Genomic DNA, 13,079 nt, shown 5'->3' on the forward strand with positions numbered 1-13,079 from the left:
GCTCTGTCTGCTGCTCCTAGCCGCATCCCTCATCCCCAGCTTCACATGTGGGTAATTTTAAGTAGTACTGTGACTCTGCCCACTGCTCCTAACCCTGGCGAGGGGAGTGATACTGGCTACAAGTCCAGGCAGACTGTTCTTCCTGTAAATGGCTGAGGAAAACGATTGTGTGGGAGATGGTGCCAAGCGAGGAGAGAAAAGGAGCAGCCTGGAAGAAAGCTTCCAAATACACACTCCCACTGCAGAAACACTTTATGGCTGTCCTGAGGCTGGGGAGAAGAACAAGCAGCTGCAAGCTCTTTCCAAGCTGTTTGTTTGCCAGTCTTCTCTCTGGGCAGCCTGTGGTACAAGCAGCTGTGAGAGCAACACAAGTAGGTGGAACAGCTCTGCCCACTTGGGAGCTTACTACTGCTCCTCAGAGTCACTTAACAGCATGAGCCAAGTAGGTATTGCCCATTGCCATTAGTATTGTCATCCCCATTTTTACAAAAACAGAAAAATAAGAAGGCTCAGAAAAAATGAGAGACCCTTGGCAGAAGATAGACTGTAGAAAGAGACTAACAGCAGGTATGTGAAGTACAACAAAGGAATGGAAAAGACATTGCTACTAACTAATAATTTTGAGAAAATACACAAAATACCATCCAGCTGTTTACTAGGTCCCAGCTTAAAAAGCTGAGCTCCTGCTTATTCTGTAGAAATGGTAAAGATCTATTTCTTCTAGAGAAGTATGTAGCCCTGCTGTTCCTGAAAATTATTAATCCTTCCTTCATGGAAACTGTCTCGTGCATCCCGTCACAAGCAGCCACAGTGGCACAGAATATATGTGCATCTGTGTGTATATATAGGTATATTTTACATGTGCATACACATAGATGGGAAAGTGTGTTGAAGAAGTCTCAATGAAAGTAAAACTAGAATACACACTTAGATTTAACCTGTTTGGTCAATCTTTTCCCCTTCCCTGGAGACAGCTGGTTTTATTCAATATTGACGCATTTTCTAGTTCTAGATGACTTTGGGTCCTGAAAATATAGAAATAGGAGCTATTATTAAGGCTATAATTATTATTTGACAACATCAACTTTGACAGCTTCATGAACTTTATTGAATAAATATGGTTCATTTGCCATCAAATAGTATTTTCACACTTCTCCAGCTTTCTCTGCCTTCAAGATCTGAGAGCCTCCCAAGTATTTTATAGCAGTAATAACCTCTCTTCTAGCCTTTAGGGAAGCAGCTTGATCAGTTCCAAGAATTTTCTTCCATGTTTGCTTTTGCACATGCGAGAGCAGGTGTCCTGGGAAGAAATTATTAAGGCGTGCTCCCGAGCGCGGCGCAGTCCCCGCCGGGCGGGAACGATCTCTCCCGGGTGTCCCGTGCAGGCGGTGGGAGGCTGTCGGAGCGTATGCCGGGCTTTATTACGCCGTGCGGCACCACAGGGGCCCTCCCGCAGGGGGAAGCTCCGGGTCTGCTCGTCACTCGCGTGGCCAAAAGTGTGGGCTACCGGGAGTCGGATACGTGCAAACCCCCTCCGTCTGCCGTCGAGCCGCGCAGGTTCACAGCTGATGTGTTGTCAAGCGCAAAGCCAGTTAGTTGCCCGTGGAGAGATTTCTGTCCTGGGAAACCTGCGTCCCCTCAGGTGCCCCGTGTGGTCTCACAGTGGGGATGGAGCCGTGCTGCCCGCCCGCCCTTTCACCCTCGGGACCCCACAAATACTGAAGCCTCAGTACTTGGCAGGAATGATGCACCCAACTCAGGAGTGAGCGAGTTCCCCAGGGGTTCACGGCCATGACACCCGTTGGCGGCTTTAGCAGGACTTCTGTGCGCTTTTCAAGTGTTCATCAGGATATCCTGCATGTGCGCTGAGATGTGGCTTGTAATTAAAATGGTGTATAATGGCAAAGATTTCTGTTCTGCATAGGTTTTACAAGGCTTCCAAATGTAGAGAGGACTACAGACTGCCTTTGCTGTGCTGGTACTAATTGCAGCCCCCTGACAGGAATGTAAATGCAGTTCCTTAGCACATCCTTATCTCAGCATGTGTGGGATTTACATATATAACTCCTATTAATGCTAATGGGAGCTATATACATAACTCTTTTTTATTAGGCCTGACACTATATTTTTATCTGAACCCGATGCAACCGGAACCAGCCATCTTATATAAGTAGAAAGATCCGTACTTCCTTACTGGAAGCTTTCTTAACATTTTGGTTCATTTGAAATGTATGGAGGAAATGCAAGTAAAGGAAGCAATGCAAAACTCTGTATTGTGATATTAGCATGGAAGGTTCATAACATTCATATAAAAAGCGTTACATTATCCAGAAGATTATCTGTGAATCTGATCCAGTTTCCCTTAAAGTTTCTTTTTGTTGCTTTTTTTTTTTTTTTTAATATCAGTCAGGATTGGTGATTCCTGATTAACTTGTTAATTTAGAACCAATCAGCTTTTGATGTTTAGATGTGTTTAAAGGTTTATTCAGAGGATTACTACTTAGAAAATACAGTATCTTTTTTATTTAGAGCTGTAGTCAGTTCATCATTATGAGTCTCTGACAGAAGAGCCATGTTGCACGTTGTGGTGCTTCTGAAGCCAGAAGCATCCTGAAAGAGTACCATGGTTGATATCTTCACCAATAATTAGGAGAAGTTTGCTTTCATTGGTTAGAAAAGTCCCTCAACCTTCTATTAGTAATATGCAAAGTTTTGTGTCTCTTTTGTTTCTTGTTTCTAAAGCTTTTTCTTCGTTTTTTAAAAAAATTGTGTCTGAATGGGAGATGGCAGCTTCTTCTTTCAGATGTGATAATATCCTGCATTGGCTACACTCTGCTTGTCATCTCAAAATTGAATAACAGTAATGCCTGTTTTCAGGGTAGAGGTTTGGGGCTTACCATAAGCTGATATGAATTGTCAGAAATCTATTGAGTTGAGAAGTTACATCATCTGAAGCTGTCCTAGCCCTCCCTCCCATTCGTTTTTGCATGTTTACATTTATTGTGCACAAGCGAACAGCGCAGCTCATGTTGTACCAAGTTGAAAACAGGTATTTTTAAACAGGGCTGTGTTTAGACTGTAGACAGGATCCTTATCTCCTCCTCCTCTCTGCTATACTCTGGTAGTCATTAGAAAGACCGTTGAATGACTGCCCCATTAATTTAAAAGTAGCTAAGGGAAACATGATAGGATGTCCATGGTGGAGACCATCTTCTAAAGAAGTTGTTGGTTTTTTAAGGCTAATTAGAGATAGAGTTTGAGGATGTACTAGCTCTTTTAAAGGTTGTCTCTGTTTTCATAGGATTTCAATCTTACCATTTTTTTCCTTATGTTTTGGCTAAGGTTGGATTTTTTATCATTCATTAACTGGACAGTTAAATTATTGTTTACGGATTGTGGTGCATAAGCTAGAAGACTATACTGATGAGCTGAAGTAAACGTCAAAACCACAGAGACAGTTAGAGATAACAGAAGAATAAGATTTTGATGGCTCATTTATAATGTTGGGAAGAAGAGTTCGGTATCAGTGTATCGTTGTGGAGAATGCACCATGCTGCTGTAGTGTAAATCCTTTACAATGGAGGAATAAAGGTTTTATATTTGTATATCACTGACTGCAAGAGAAATGGATCCGTTCCTTTCAACCTGAGAAATTTAAAGTTTTGGATAGTGTGTGAAAATGTAAATGTTACTCAGAGATTTAGTAGCAAGAAGTGATATATAAACTTGCATTGCTGCACAGAAATAACATGTCGTAAACATAAATCTTGAATATAAAAAACTGAGAGACAGTGAAAGCAAACTTTACATTGGTAAGTATTTGTTATCAGAAAAAAATAATCTGCGTAGGCGAGACTGGCAGTGTAGACTTGTAAAAACAGTCATAGTGACTTTCTCTTTGCATTTGGAAGAATTGAAAAGACCTATTGCTTATTTAATGAATAATTTCTAAAGGACCTTTGTTAAGTTAGTTTCTCTATGGAACAGTTACTCTGTCTCAGTATCTTTATAAACAAACATTCAAATTGCATGCTATTAGGAATAAAAGATGTAATCCATAATTGAATCCCAGATGGAGATGAGAACCTTTTGCTTTTTTACATTCTGTGAAACCCATTCTGTAACCTCAAAGTACCATTAAAAAATGGAAGGAACCCAATCATAGTGATTAAAACCCCAGTACCTAATTAAAATACTGTACCTGGTTGACTCATCTTTGTGCTGGCTGTCTAAACCTGACCTTGAAGTGTGATGGGGAAAACAATCATGTGGGAAGGCGTACGTTAGCCAGAAAGAACAAGGAAATGAGTTAACTGAATATTGTTTAATGAAATTTTTTCTTAACTCTTATAGGGAAAACCTATAATTTGCATAGAACCTAGACACTGCACTTCCCAGAGCATTCAGTAGACTAATTTAACATCATAGCTTGCTTTATAAGAAAATTACATCATTTTTTTGCTTTTAAATAATCATCTTAAGGTTTAAACATGAATGCTATTCACACTTGATTTTATTATATTTTTTTTCATAAATGTCTTGTTTTTCTGGTCTAAACAATGAAAGCAAAAGTTTGCAAATTTCACATTTCAACTGAAAAGTAGTAAAGATTTCAAGGAGTGAGTTTCCTGTTAATTGGGCATTTCCACCCTTGTGATTGTATTAGAGATTTGACTTGTGTTCAGGTCTGAATACCACTGTGTCCACGGAAGTAGAATTTGGAGTATGCACTGTTACATGTGGTAAGTAGCAAAGCAGATGAATAAAACATATTGTCATTTGTTTCGGGAAAAAAAAAAAAAAAAAGTGCTAACTCTAGCAATTTAGCAGTTGTAATTTGCTTGCCCTCGTTCACCTCTCATTGATTTCAATTGCCAATAACTATAATTAACAAAAACAATCAGGCTGATTGTCATTAGGAGTTTAGGTCAGATCTGTTGTTTTATTAATTTCACAGCCTGCAAGCTCCTATTTTAAACCAGTTCCCTACGTTTATTGGCACATGAGCTGCCTTCCCCAAAGTAACAATTTTCGCTATTTGTGAACATCTGTGAGATGTTCAGAAGATGAAAGATCTTCTGATGCTTCTCACAGATGTCTTCCCACATACAATATTGCCAAAAAATTGCTTGCCTGCAGTAGCCTGTTCTGTATTCCACATTGATACGATTTATAAATTGTGCAGTGGAGAAGAGAGGTATCATTCTGGAGTAGGAAAGGAAAGGGGAAAAATGAGATAAGCCTTAAGAAGACATCTCTGCATTTGAGGTGATGATAGAAACTGCTGTGAGGTGGTAATTATATTGCTTAGGAAGCAATCTTGAATCAGAAATGCTATTAATTTTTTTCTGAACAAATTTAGCTTCTTGTAAGACCACAGAAGAAAAGAGAGGTGAGTTTTTGCCCTCATCGATCTGATGTTTTCTAGAGTATGCCTTTAGCTTTTTTACAGTCAGTTTTTCACATTTCCAGGGATAGAACTTCCTTGATTCCCTCCTTCACCACGTTTTAGGACATTAATGGGTTTAGGAGTTGGTGGGTTTTTTTCTTCTACATACTTTTGCCCTTCATAATTTCAAATCTGCTTATATGTTCCATGCCATATATGTATCCCCATATTCTTAATAACCTCAGTTGCTCTGATGCACACATCTTTTGGATACTAAGAAACTGCTCCTTAAGTCCCATCCCTCTAGCAGATGTTTCAAATTTTTAGAGAATTTCACTAAATTTTGTCTCAGTTTTATCTTTGGTCCCTCAGAGTTAATGTTGTGGGAGGTTAACCTTGGCTAGACTCCAGGTGCCCACCAAGCTGCTCTATCATTCCCCTCCTCAGCAGGACAGGGGACAAAATAAGACGAAAAAGTCATGGGTCAACATAAAGGCAGTTTAATAAAGAAAAGCAAAGGCTGTGAACAGAAGGAAAGAAAACAAACAAAATTATTCTCTACTTCCCATCAGCAGGTCACGTCCAGTCACTTTCTGGGGAGTAGGGTTTCAGTTTCTTTGGAAGAAAATCTCCTTAATAAAAATGTTTCCCCTTTCTCTTATCATTTATTGCTGAGCAAGACATCATACAGTATGGAATATCCCTTTGGTCATTTTGGGTCAGCTGTCCCAGATGTGTCCCCTTCCAGCCTCTTGCCCACCCCCAGCCTTACATGTCTTTGGGACGAGTGTGAAGAGACAGCCTTGATGCTGTGAGAGCACTGCTCAGCAGTAGCCATAACATTGTTGTGTTATCAACACCCTTCCAGCTACAAATACAGTGCACAACACTGTGAGGGCTGCTATGGGAAAGTTAAATCCATCCCAGACAGACTAAATATGAAATGTTTAAAGCCTTTAATTCTGAAAATTATATAATCTTACTGAAGAATCAAGAAAGGGAAGCTCTAACAAAAAAGAGAAAAGGCATCATCTCATATCTGGAGTTCAGATCATGTCTGTAGCCTTCATTCTAGTCTGGGCTGTTCAATGCATGGCATGTTTGTCTGTTGAAAGACTGCAAGGTAGCTTCTTGGTTCTTCCAGTAAAGCTGTAAGCTCTTTCTCTCCTTCATAGTCCTTCTTATTCCATAGATTCATCTAACTATTCATATTTCTTGCTTTCTGAACTGACTCAATGTTCTTAATTTTTCCCCAGTAATGCTGTGGCTCAGATTCCTTGCTCCTCTGGTCATAGTCCACTTTTACAGAGTCATTAAAGCATTATTAAAATATATGTTAATGATGTCTTGTCATACTTACCTCAATTTTCACATAATCATCAAGTTTGGAAAAGACCTTGAAGATCATCCAGTTCAACCATTAACCTAATATTGACATTTCCCAACTACACCATGTCCCTCAGCACTATGTTGACCCAACTCTTAAAGACCTCCAGGGATGGGGACACCACCACCTCCCTGGGCAGCCCATTCCAACACCTAACAACCTGTTCTGTAAAGAAATGCTTCCTGACATCTGGTCTAAACCTTCTCTGGTGCAACTTGAGGCCATTCCCTCTTGTTCTATCGCTTATTACTTGGTTAAAGAGACTCATCCCCAGCTCTCTGCAACCTCCTTTCAGGGAGCTGTAGAGGGCGATGAGGTCTCCCCTCAGCCTCCTCTTCTCCAGACTAAACACCCCCAGTTCCCTCAGCTGCCCCTCCTACGACCTGTGCTCCAGACCCTGCACCAGCTTTGCTGCCCTTCTCTGGGCACGCTCGAGTCATTCAATGTCCTTTTTGGAGTGCGGGGCCCAAAACTGAACACAGAAATTGAGGTGCGGCCTCACCAGTGCCGAGGACAGGGGTCAGATCCCTTCCCTGTCCCTGCTGGCCACGCTATTGCTGACACAAGCCAGGATGCCATTGGCCTTCTTGGCCCCCTGGGCACACTGCTGGCTCCTGTTCAGCCGGCTGTCAATCAACACCCCCATGTCCCTCTCTGACTGGCAGCTCTTCAGCCACTCCTCCCCAAGCCTGTAGCGCTGCTGGGGGTTGTTGTGGCCCAAGGGCAGCCCCTGGCATTTGGCCTTATGGAAACTCCTCCAGTTGGGCTCAGCCCATGGCTCCAGCCTGTCCAGGTCTCTCTGCAGAGCCTCCCTACCCTCGAGCAGATCAACACTCCCACCCAACCTGGTGTCATCTGCAAACTGACTGAGGGTGCACTCCATCCCCTCATCCGGATTATCAATAAAGATGTTAAACAGGAGTGTCCCCAAAACAGAGCCCTGGGGGACACCACTCATGACTGGCCACCAACTGGATTTAACTCCGTTTACCACAAGTCTTTTGGCCTGGCCATCCAGACAGTTTTTTACCCAGCAAAGTGTGTGCCCATGCAAGCTGCGAGCAGCCAGTTTTGCCAGGAGAATGCCGTGGGAAACGGTGTCAAAGGCCTTGCTAAAGTCAAGGTAGACAACATCCACAGCCTTTTCCCTCATCCAATAAGCAGGTCACCCTGTTGTAGAAGGAGATCAGGTCTGTCAGGCAGGACCTGCCTTTCATAAACCCATGTTGACTGGGCCTGATCACCTGGTTGTCCCGTATGTGTTGTGTGATGGTACTCAGGATGAGCTGCTCCATCGGCTTCCCAGGCATCAAAGTCAAGCTGACAGGCCTGTAATTTCCCAGATCATCCTTCTGACCTTTCTTATATATGGATGTCACATTGGCCAATTTCCAATCTGTTGGGACCTCCCTGGTCAGCCAGGACTGCTGGTAAATGATGGAAAGCAGCTTGGCAAGCACTCCATCCAGCTCCTTCAGCACCCTCGGGTGTATCCCATCCAGTCTCATAGACTTGTGTGTGTCTGTGTGATGCAGCAGGTCACTGATTGTCTCCTCTTGGTTGTGGGGGGTCATTCTCCCAGTCTCTGTCTTCTGGCTGAGGAGGCTGGATTCCCTCAGTACAACTGGTCTTGTTATTAAAGACTGAGGTAAAGAAGGCGTTAAGTACCTCAGACCTTTCTTCATCACTTGTTACCATGTTTCCTCCAGCATCTAGCAGTGGATGGAGATCTCCCTGGTCTTTCTTTTGCTGTTGACATACTTATAGAAACATTTCTTGTTATCCTTGATTGCTGAAGCCAGATTAATTTCTAGATGGGCTTTAGCCCTCCTGATTTCTGCCCTGCATAGCCTCACAGCATCTTTTAATCATTGTGAGTGGCTAGCCCCTTCTTCCAAAGGTCATAAACTCTCCTTTTCTCCCTGAGTTGCAGCCAAAGCTCCCTGTTCAGCCAGGGTGGTTGCCAGCTTCTCTTATAGCACCTGGGGACAGCCTGCTCCTGAGCCATTATGACTTTCTTCTTAAAGAGTGTCCAGCCTTCCTGGACCCCTATAGCCTTCAGGATCATCTCCCAGGGGATTCTGTCAAGCAGGTGCCTAAACAAGACAAAGTCAGCTCTTTAAAAGTCCAGGATTTCAGTTCTGCTGCCCCCTCTCCTGGCCTCTCTATTCATAATCGCTGTGCCCTAGTTGGCCTCCAACCACCACATGATCCTCCAGTCCGTATCTGTTCACAAAGAGGAAATCCACCAGGATACCTTCTCTGGTCAGTTTGCTCACCAGCTGTGTCAGGAATTTATCTCCCGCACATTCCAGGAATCTCTGGGAGTGGTCCCGCTCTGCTGTGTTGTATTTCCAGCAGATATCTGGGAAGTTAAAGTCTCTCACAAAAACAAGGGCAAGCGATTGTGAGATTTCTCCTGAGTACCTATACAATATTTCATCCACCTCTCTATCCTGGTTGAGTTGCCAAAAGTAGACTCCTACTGCAACATCTGCCCCGTTGGCCTTCCCCCTGATTCTAACACAAAGACACTCCACCCTGTCTTCACTACACTTGGGTTAGAAGCAATCATAACAGTCCCTAACATACAGAGCCACCCCACCGCCTCTTCTTCCTTGTCTATCCCTCCTAAAGAGCTTGTAGCCATCAATTGGTGCACTCCAGTCATGGGAGACATCCCACCATGTTTTGCCTTAGTCTCTTTGTGGTTTAATCGTTTTGGCCTCTCTTACCTCTAGATTTCTCTACTAACTGCTGGTTTTGTGTTGCTAAGTATTCAGTTCTTTGTGGGTTATCCCTCTTCACCACCCCTACCCCAGTCTACTAATTTACATTAGGGTGAATTTCATTTTGGTAATTTATTTTACTGCATTGTGACTAGTTTTCTGTTAGGTTAACTTGTATGACTTGTTGAAGTTAGGACTTCATTTGTTAGAGCATCTCAGTAGATTAATTTCATCAGCACTGACAACTATTAAGAAGAGGTGGGGAAAGGAAACATGGGAATGAAAGAAAAAGCTGTTCAAAAGAAAGAGGCAGAGGAGTACCAAAAGAACTTGCAGATCTAATGGAGCTTTTTTCATCAGCCCTTTTGAGTATGATATACTTCCCAAATTTTAATGTTCCCATAGGTAAGACATGGTGAGATTTTTCCTGATGAATGTGACCACAGTCTAGCACCTGGATTTCATCTTCTGGCTTTTCATAAGTTTTCTGTCTTTTTTTTTTTTAACTAAAAAACCTACATGGCATTGAAGAAAGAGGAATGCCTTTAATAAAAGTGTCAGTTCACTGCCATTTACACCTCTGTCTCTGCATCCATGAGATGAAACATTCTCTGGAGCGGAGAACAATCCTCGTTTCGTGTCATTTTCAGAAAGTGGTGTTGTCTCCCTCTGTCACTTGAAGTTCTGTTTCATGCATTACATGACATCTCTGAAACACTCTGAAATCCATTGGTTTATATAATACACATTTAAGGAAGGCAGATGCATCATAAATCCAATATTCAAGCCAATTTCCTATTTATTATTCTACTGCAAGGGAGGATTAACTCTCCTTTTTCCATGCCTATTAGTAAGAAAAATGCTTCTGGAAAAATGGCAAAACCTCCAGTGTTTACTTGGCCTAAACATATTATTCGTGCCTCCCCCACAAGCTATGTCATTCCAATGAACTGTGTACACACTGTTTGGCAAAAACAATTATAGCACTTGTTTAGAATTTGTTCATAATTGTTAAAATGAGGATGTTCCCCCTGAAATCCTGATAGTGAGAGAGAACATTTTTTTTCTTCCTTGAACACTGTGTAGGAATTTTCCTTAACTTTGCACCTTAGTGATAGGCTACCTCCTGTTCTTTGCCTCAGTAGGACCCTCCATGTTGCAGGTGGAGTCCTGGTGATCAACATGATTTTACTTGTTTGTCACAAGAAGCCCTGTGTTACTGACCACGAGCCCATGCTTGGAGAATCTTCATTTCGGAGGCTGTTGATGGTATACCTGTGTCACTCACTGTCAGTTACTGTTAGGTAACTTCAGAGTCCCCAGTCCCAGTGTTAGGAGGTTTCTAGTTCCTTCAGCGTCTTTTGACCTTGGTGGGAGTTGAAGACACTCAGACAGTCACAAGATTGGAGGCAGACTGAGTTGGCAGTCTGTACAATATTCTCTGTGCCATCTGATCTGAGCTTTTAAAAACCAAGAGCCTGAATGCTTTCAAATTTAAAGTGAATAAACTGTTTTACAGAACATATATTAGTTTATTTTCAAATAGTTTTTCTGTAAGAAAAGTTTTGAATTAATTTTCAGTCCTCTTTCTGACACATGATGATTCCAAGGATCTTACTCCCTAGGGTGCAGATTCTGACAGAAGTAGATGTTGTCTTAAAATCTTAGATACCAACATGGGATAGCTTTAGCAGGCACTGTGAAATCTGATTTGCCTGGTATTTGGTAGATACATCATATTAACATCCAGGATAAAGAAGGAGAAAGCAAAACAGAGTATGAAAGAAAGGAAGAAATACAGAGTAAAAGATTCCCCACCACCACCCTCCCCAAAGGATTGGCCTTCGAGAAGTTCTGTTAACCAGTGGATGCCCTGGGACTGAAGCAAAATGTATTGTCCATGTGGAGGAATGCCGGGGTCCAGTAGACTGGATGTAAGTGGAGCACTGTGGTACAGTAATCTAGAGCAAATAAGTTGATTCAGAGGAAACATCCTTATTCTCTCTTCGTGTGGTGGAAATGGAATGAAGTGATTGCATTCCACCCTCCAATTACCCTGTTAAGCAATCCAGTAATGTTTCAGATCTCATTTCTGTACTGATGTGCGCTTGATTTCAAGTCCCTGTAAAATATAATTTTTCTGCTATGTGCTTAGTTCCAGACATTAGACCAAGCAAAAAGTATTTTAAGTAATTTTAAGGGCAAGAATGATTTCCAAGTAACATGCTGTGGTTTGAAGAATTATTAATTTTATGATCTATAGAGAGATGTTTCATATAGTTGATGATGTACCTATTATAAAATTCCTCCTGTAAGGGGAATATCAGTTTCTGAGGACCTTGCCTGTGTGAAGATGTCTTGTATTTATATACCTCCTGAAAATCAATTTAAATATGTTTGGAAGATGTTAATTCCAAACAAGGTAATTGAGCAGAAGAATTGCATACTCCATGTATTTACCACATGTTCCATCTGCATTGTACAGACTTATGGGTAGATTATTTCCTTTGCTGTCACAATGCACATAAGCCCTGATTTATCACTGGCAAGTTGATAATATGGGGGCTTGCATGGCTTAGCCCCTTTATGCAGCTTCAATTTGCTGTTTATGTGAGAGAAACAATCATTTTAGAGAGTGTTGTTTACTATTATTTCAGAAAAATGGGGCGTAGTGGCTAGTGAGCGCATACATGTCAGCAAGTCACAACCTTGTTGCCCTTCCTAGTTCTTCAAGTGGGAGGTACTGAAGAGATGGGAGAAATGTTCCCAGGGGCCAGGAGGTCCTGGCAGGTTGAAAGCTGCCAGGAGTAGAATAAGCACTTTTCTGTGCATCTGACACAACGCAACTCATCTTTGTAGATCTATTAGAAAAAATACAACCCCCTGGGGTTTTTTACTTTTATATATGGTTAGACCGCACACATTCTTCCCAATGATTCAGCTATTATGAAAGTTTGCAAGATACCCATTCAGTTACTTTCCAGTGTGGAACTCAAGAAAATGGAAATCAAATTGCCTCTGTAAAATACAGAGTCTACGCAAAAAACGTTAAGTTCATAGAGACTCTTACAGTCTTCTAGTGATACAGCCTTGTGTTTTTTATGTGGTATTAAATCTTCGTAAGATTGCATGTCACCAGTGGTATATAGGCAGAAGCTTGTGTGCTGTGGTAAATGACTGTCATGAAAAGCAGATCAGTAAGAGAGACCTATAAAAGGAAATGACAGAATGGGAGTGAAGATGTTCCTTGTGGTAGGAATGAGTATTTTCTTTATCCTTTGTAAAAAATCAAGCTATAATAAGGAGGTTTTCCTCTTACCTGCTTATTTTTAACTGCACCCAGGTTTGTTAACATAGATTTCTCTTTTTCTCACTAAGCCATGTAGCACCAGCAGCATGGGTTCTACAGTTAAGTCTCCTTTTCACTTCAATAGTGCATCAGGAAAACAACCTTTTGGGTTTTTCTTTTAGTGGCCATCTGGAATTTGCTTATACACAATGGATTTAACAAACTTTAACATTAAAAAGAATACATCATAAAACAGTCCATCTGTCCGTCCATCCCCCCCCACCC

At 41.7% G+C, this 13,079-nt stretch overlaps 1 protein-coding gene across 1 annotated transcript in view; it reads left to right on the forward strand.

Moving 5' to 3' along the window:
• Nucleotides 1-1,408: 1,408 nt before the first annotated feature.
• Nucleotides 1,409-13,079, forward strand: part of SPACA1 (sperm acrosome associated 1) — a 20,703-nt gene continuing 9,032 nt past the window's right edge. The window contains 6 exon segments of the mRNA XM_026844121.1: nucleotides 1,409-1,591; nucleotides 4,667-4,746; nucleotides 11,341-11,439; nucleotides 11,822-11,927; nucleotides 12,419-12,458; nucleotides 12,461-12,552. Coding sequence (XP_026699922.1) covers nucleotides 1,409-1,591; nucleotides 4,667-4,746; nucleotides 11,341-11,439; nucleotides 11,822-11,927; nucleotides 12,419-12,458; nucleotides 12,461-12,552 — 600 coding nt within the window.

Source organism: Athene cunicularia, assembly GCF_003259725.1.
Source record: "Athene cunicularia isolate RWA chromosome 3 unlocalized genomic scaffold, athCun1 chr3_part1, whole genome shotgun sequence".
In the NCBI taxonomy this organism is placed as follows: domain Eukaryota; kingdom Metazoa; phylum Chordata; class Aves; order Strigiformes; family Strigidae; genus Athene; species Athene cunicularia.